We start from the raw sequence: 5,389 nt of genomic DNA on the forward strand, positions 1-5,389 counted from the left end.
TTGATCATTATTGAAGGAAGAGGTCAATGCATGAAGGTATTATCAAATAATGACTTCAAAAACCAAACAAATAAAAAACAAACCAACCCACTACCATTGAGGATTGATTCCAACTCACTGTGACTCTATAGGAGAGACAGAGTAGAACTGCCTCTTTGAGTTTCGGAGGCTGTAAATGTGGGAGTAGAAAGCCTCATCTTTCTCCAGAGGAGCAACCGATGGATTCAAACTGCTCACCTGAGGTTAGCAGCCCAACTCGTAACTCACTCAATCATTCCGTTCTGGTTATACCACTCCCAGGTCTCTAGTTTTCCTGCTCTCTTATGTCTCATCTTTCAAATAATTGTGGGCCTTTGGTCTAAGATGATTTTCTTAAAGGATCTCATTACTCGTGGTAATATTCTCTCTGGCTTTCGTGCTGTTTGTTTGGTTTTATTTTTAGCCATCTTATTGCTTTAAAGTTGTTCTCCGAAGAGGCTTCATCAACTGGCGTAGCTGCTGTTTTCCAGGATTTTGTTTTCCGTCTGAGACCAGTGGACTTGGTCTATTTTGCGTAAGTGAAATGGAAATCCAAGCGGCTACCCCATCCCGAGGCTTTGTCTCCTAGAAGCCACACTGAGATGTCTACTCTGACCTCCCAGAAGCTTCTCTGAAGCCATTGTTGTTGTCAGGTGCCATCGAAAAGGTTGCAACTCACATGTATAGAACAAAACATTTCCTGCTTCTGTAACATCCCCCAAATCCTTCCTATGGTTGAGTGCCTTGTGAGAGCCACTGTGCCAACCCATCATTGCGGGTTTTCCCATAAACCCTCTGCTTTACCAAGCATGTTGTCCTTCTCCAAGGCTTGGTCTCTCCCGATGACATGCCCAATGTATGTGAGACAAAGTCTTGTCACCCTTGCGTCTAAGGAGCATGCCAGCTATACTTCTTCCAAGACAGATCCGTTCATTCCTCTGCCAGCTCAAAGAGGTCTTTCACCACAGCTTTGCTCAACGCAATACTTTGATTTTTTTCATGTTAAAATATTAGCATTGTGAATCAAATGAAGGCTTACAGAGCAGATCATCTGTCTCACATTGGACAACCCATACACATTTTGTTACAACTCATTCCCTGCAATCCCCCTCAATGTGACACCACTAACCCACTGCACTCTTGGGCTTCCTAGTCTGACCAGGCACTTGAAATAGAAATGTACACTGCCATGGGTTGTTTAATGGCCATGCTACATTCGGTGAACTACGTGACTTGGGAACACCACGCAATCATTGGGTCCTGCTTCTTCGTTAAGCATCTTGGACAAGCTTCGTGCCTGAACAGTGATGGTCAGTCAACATGCTGAGGGAGATTTGCTTTAGTCCTTGATCCTCCACTCACTGGGGGGGGGGGGAGTACCGCTCCCAGTTTCGTTAGCTTTGTAACTTTTTGTGGAGCTGACCCTGCAACAGCCTGGATGGTGACTGTGGGGTTACAGACCCAAATGGCAATTAGTCTTGGCGAGTCCCTCCCCATGAAAAGGCTTCCACTGCCCTTTCTGGAAGAGTCAGAAAGCATCACGACCGCATTGAGGTCTGCAGAAAGCCGAGCAAGGCTGAGCAACGAGAGAGATGCAGCCCACAAGATTGGATGTATCGCCCCTCCCCGCCACCAAATGAATAACAGAAATGTAGGTGAAGGGAGACAATGGACGGTGTAAGATACAATATAATAATAACAATATAGGATTTATAAAGGATTCCCAAGGGTGGGAGGGTGGGGGGGAAGAGGAGCTTATACCAAGGGCTTAAGTAGAAAATGTTTGGGAAATGATGATGTTAACAAATGTACAAATATGCCTGACACGATTGATGTATGGAATGTTTTAAGAGCTGTAAGAGCCCCCAATAAGATGACTTAAGAGAGAGAGAGAGAGAGAGAGAGAGAGAGAGAGATGCAGCAGACCAGGAAACAACTATGGAAACATGCTAAGCATGGCAGATGGAATCTCTCTTGGGGCTTTGGGCACAGAGGATTGCTTAAACTCAATCTTCACTCAGCACCCTCTCCTTCTCTGAGGCCGGTCTCATAGTGCGTGGTTCAAGTCTCCAGCCTTCTAAGCATAGGGTTGGCCTTTCTGGACTGACAGGTCTCTGATCTCCTTATCAAACACCGGCAAAAGTCCAACCACGAGTCATCTAGTTCATTAGCAGCTACTCTCAGGAACCCAGCATGAAGAACCCCAACAAGAGAACCTCACTGCCATCCATCAATGCTAAAACAACAACATGCTAACTCAGAGCAACCCTACAGGACAGGGCAGAACTGCCCCCCATGAATGTCCAAGACTGGACTTCTTGACGGGAGTAGGAAACCCTGTCTTTCTCCCGCTTGAGTGTGGCTGGTGGTTTCAAACTCTGGACCTGGTGAGTCGAAGCCCAACATTTAACCACTGCCAAGGCTCCGTGGATAGCAAAGGACTCTCCAAATACCGTCTCTCAGAAAACAGCTCTACCATGTAGAGGTGGCCACTCGGGAACTGAAGACAAGAGCCAGTTCATCTTTCCATGGGATTAGAGGGAGGCTGCCACTCCAGACACTTTTTTGCCCTAGGTATAGGGGCAGATGGAGGTCCAGACAGAGTCCAAGTGGGTCGAGGCCCTATGCAGGAAACAAACACATTACCTAAAACCAGTTGGAAGTGGGTGCAGAGGACTCTGAAGGTGGCGGGTATGGATGAGAGTCAGGGCCCTGGACCATCCTTGCCATTGTTGAGTTCACTGACTCAATGCTTGTAGCTCCACACCCACCCCACCCAAGCAGAGAACGGTTCTTTTGAATAATTGCCCAGTCCAGAATTCTAGAAACAACCCATTCCATCTCAACCATACTCTAGAATGTGTTTTATTATCGCTTTGTTAGAGAATCATGCCAGGCCTGCCCTCAGATGTCTTAGAAATCCCAGCAGTCCAGGCTCCAGAAAGGCTCCACCAGCCAGTGGCCTAGCTGTCCATCTTCAGCTGCAGGAAACGAGAGGGGCCAAGGCTGAGCAACAGGAGGGAGGCAGCAGACGTGGAGAGAGGGCTGGTGACATGGCAGGGTGTAAGGTCCCCGTCCCAGGGGGACCCGGGATCCAGGGCTCCTGCTTGCCACACCCATCTTTTCCTGATCTCCCTTTGGGTTAGGGAGGGTCTTTACCTGGCACAGAACCTAGAAATGGGTGAGCTGAGGCACTGGGACTTCGCGCCCCGAACCTTCAACCTCACAACAAACATCTTCTGGGGGCCATATGAATCAGGGCAGCAGAGCTCAAAGCAGGGCCAGAAGGTGCACTTAGGGCCACAAAGGTGCGTCTGGTTCAGGAGCCTGAGGACCCCGGAATCACAGCATTGCTCCAAGGGGTTGTAGATCTCTTCCCCACACTGGGGCGCCGGGCGGCAAGACCACAGCCCTGGCATAGTGTGGTCAGCTGGGGAACACAGATTGTGTATTGGTTCTGAGAAAGCCAAGCCTCCCCCACGCTGTGGTTCTGTGTGCGCCGTCCCCCTCCGCCCTCCCCACCCTCACTCACACCCCAAGAGGTGCCTTTTCTCACCTCACTCCCCTCGTCCTCACCTGTGATTACACCTGTACCTGCCCACAGGAAGGTGAGGACGCCAACAGCAGCTGTGTGGGAGGAAGGCTGATGAGGATGAGGCTGGATTTGCTCGCGGGCTAAGCTTCAGGAAACAAAGCTCCTCACAATTGGGTCAGTGGGCAGCATCGTGACCAACGGAGACCAGATTGAAGTCGTCGCAAATTTTGCTCGACTGGGACCCGCCATCAACACCATGGAAGCAGCGGTCGAGACATTAAAATGACATAGCCCATAGGTAGATCCGCTGCAAGAGAGCTCTCCTAGCTATGCAGAAGCAAAGACCTCACATTGAGGACTCAAGCATGCTTGACCCAAGCCACGGAGCGTCCAATCACCTCATCTGTGTTTGGAAGCTGGATGTTGACTAGAAAGGGCGCCTTGGTGAAGAATGCTGACTATACCACGGCCTTGGAGAAGACCAAACAAACCTCTCTTGGACAAAGTACGGCCAGAATTTCTGCTCCTTCGAGACAAAGATGGCCAGACTTCACCGCATATACTTTGAGATGTGATCAGGAGGGACCAGTCCCTGGAGAAGGGCATAGTGCTTGGTAGAGGGGTAGTGAAAAAGAGGAAGATCCTCACTATAAGGGTTGGCCAACATGATCGCTGAAGACAAAGCAGGTGCATGAGCAAATGTGGTGAAGAGAGCGGAGGGTGCCCGGCTATCAAAAGACATAGTGTCTGGGGTCTTAAAGACTTGAAGTTAAACAAGTGGCCATTCAGCAGGGAAGTAAATAAGCCCACATGGAAGAAGTACACCAGCCTGTGTGATCATGAGGTGTCGACAGGATCAGGTATCAAAAGATCCAACACTAACAACTACAGTGATGTGAACAAAGGGTTTGGAGTGGAGACCCAAAGTCCATCTGTAGACAATTGGACATCCCCCCACAGGAGGGTTATAAGGGAGGGACGATTCAACCAAGGTGCAGTATAGCACTGAGGAAACACACATCCTTCCTCTAGTTTCTGAATGCTTCCTGCCCCCCCTTACTCCCCCCACCATGACCCAGTTCTACCTTACGAATCTGGCTAGACCAGAGAACACACATTGGTACAGATAAGAGCTCTTGACGCTTCTTCAGGACAGATAAACCCCTCAGGAACAGTAGTGGGAGTAGCAATATCATGAGAGTAGGGGAATGGTCAGGGAGGGGGAAGGGTGAGAAATGGGGAACCCAACACCAGGTTGGATATATAGCCCCACCCCACACTCCGAAGAGGACGGATAACAGAAATGTGGGTGAAGGGAGACAACGGACTGTGTAAGATACAAAATAATAATAACAATATATAATTGACCAAGGATTCAGGAGGGTGGGGGAGGGAGGGGAACAAGAGGAGCTTATATCAAGGGCTCAAGTAGATAATGCTTTGGAAATTATGATGGCAACATATGTACAACATATGTGCAAATAAGCTTGGTACAATTGGTGTATGGAATGTTATAAGAACTGTAAGAGTTCCCAATAAAATTATGTATATATACATGTGTGTGTGTGTGTGTGTGTGTGTGTGTGTGTAAGAGTTGACGTAGTGGCTGTAACAAGCTCAGACACAGCCAGCATTGTGAGGAGAGTGAAGGACGGCTCAACGTTTGGTTCTGTGGAACCCACTTGGCAGCACCTGACAACAAGATCCAAGAGTGGGTTGGAGCTATTTGAGGGAGAACCTGGTCCCCCAGAATGAGACATGGACTCTAGGCGATTGCTTCTTTGTTCACGGAGAAAAGGTCAAGATGTCCTGAAATGGGCTGAGTACGAGATCAGT

The 5,389-nt window shown here is 48.9% G+C and overlaps 1 protein-coding gene across 1 annotated transcript; it reads right to left on the reverse strand.

Moving 5' to 3' along the window:
• Positions 1-2,981: 2,981 nt before the first annotated feature.
• LOC142431584 (insulin growth factor-like family member 3) lies at positions 2,982-3,437 on the reverse strand. Its single transcript, XM_075536608.1, has 2 exons — positions 3,178-3,437; positions 2,982-3,024 (listed from the first exon to the last, which is right to left on the reverse strand). The coding sequence occupies exons 1-2, from the start codon at positions 3,435-3,437 to the stop codon at positions 2,982-2,984; spliced, it is 303 nt and encodes a 100-aa protein (XP_075392723.1).
• Positions 3,438-5,389: the final 1,952 nt, after the last annotated feature.

This window comes from Tenrec ecaudatus, chromosome 18, assembly GCF_050624435.1.
Source record: "Tenrec ecaudatus isolate mTenEca1 chromosome 18, mTenEca1.hap1, whole genome shotgun sequence".
NCBI classification, from domain to species: Eukaryota; Metazoa; Chordata; class Mammalia; order Afrosoricida; family Tenrecidae; genus Tenrec; species Tenrec ecaudatus.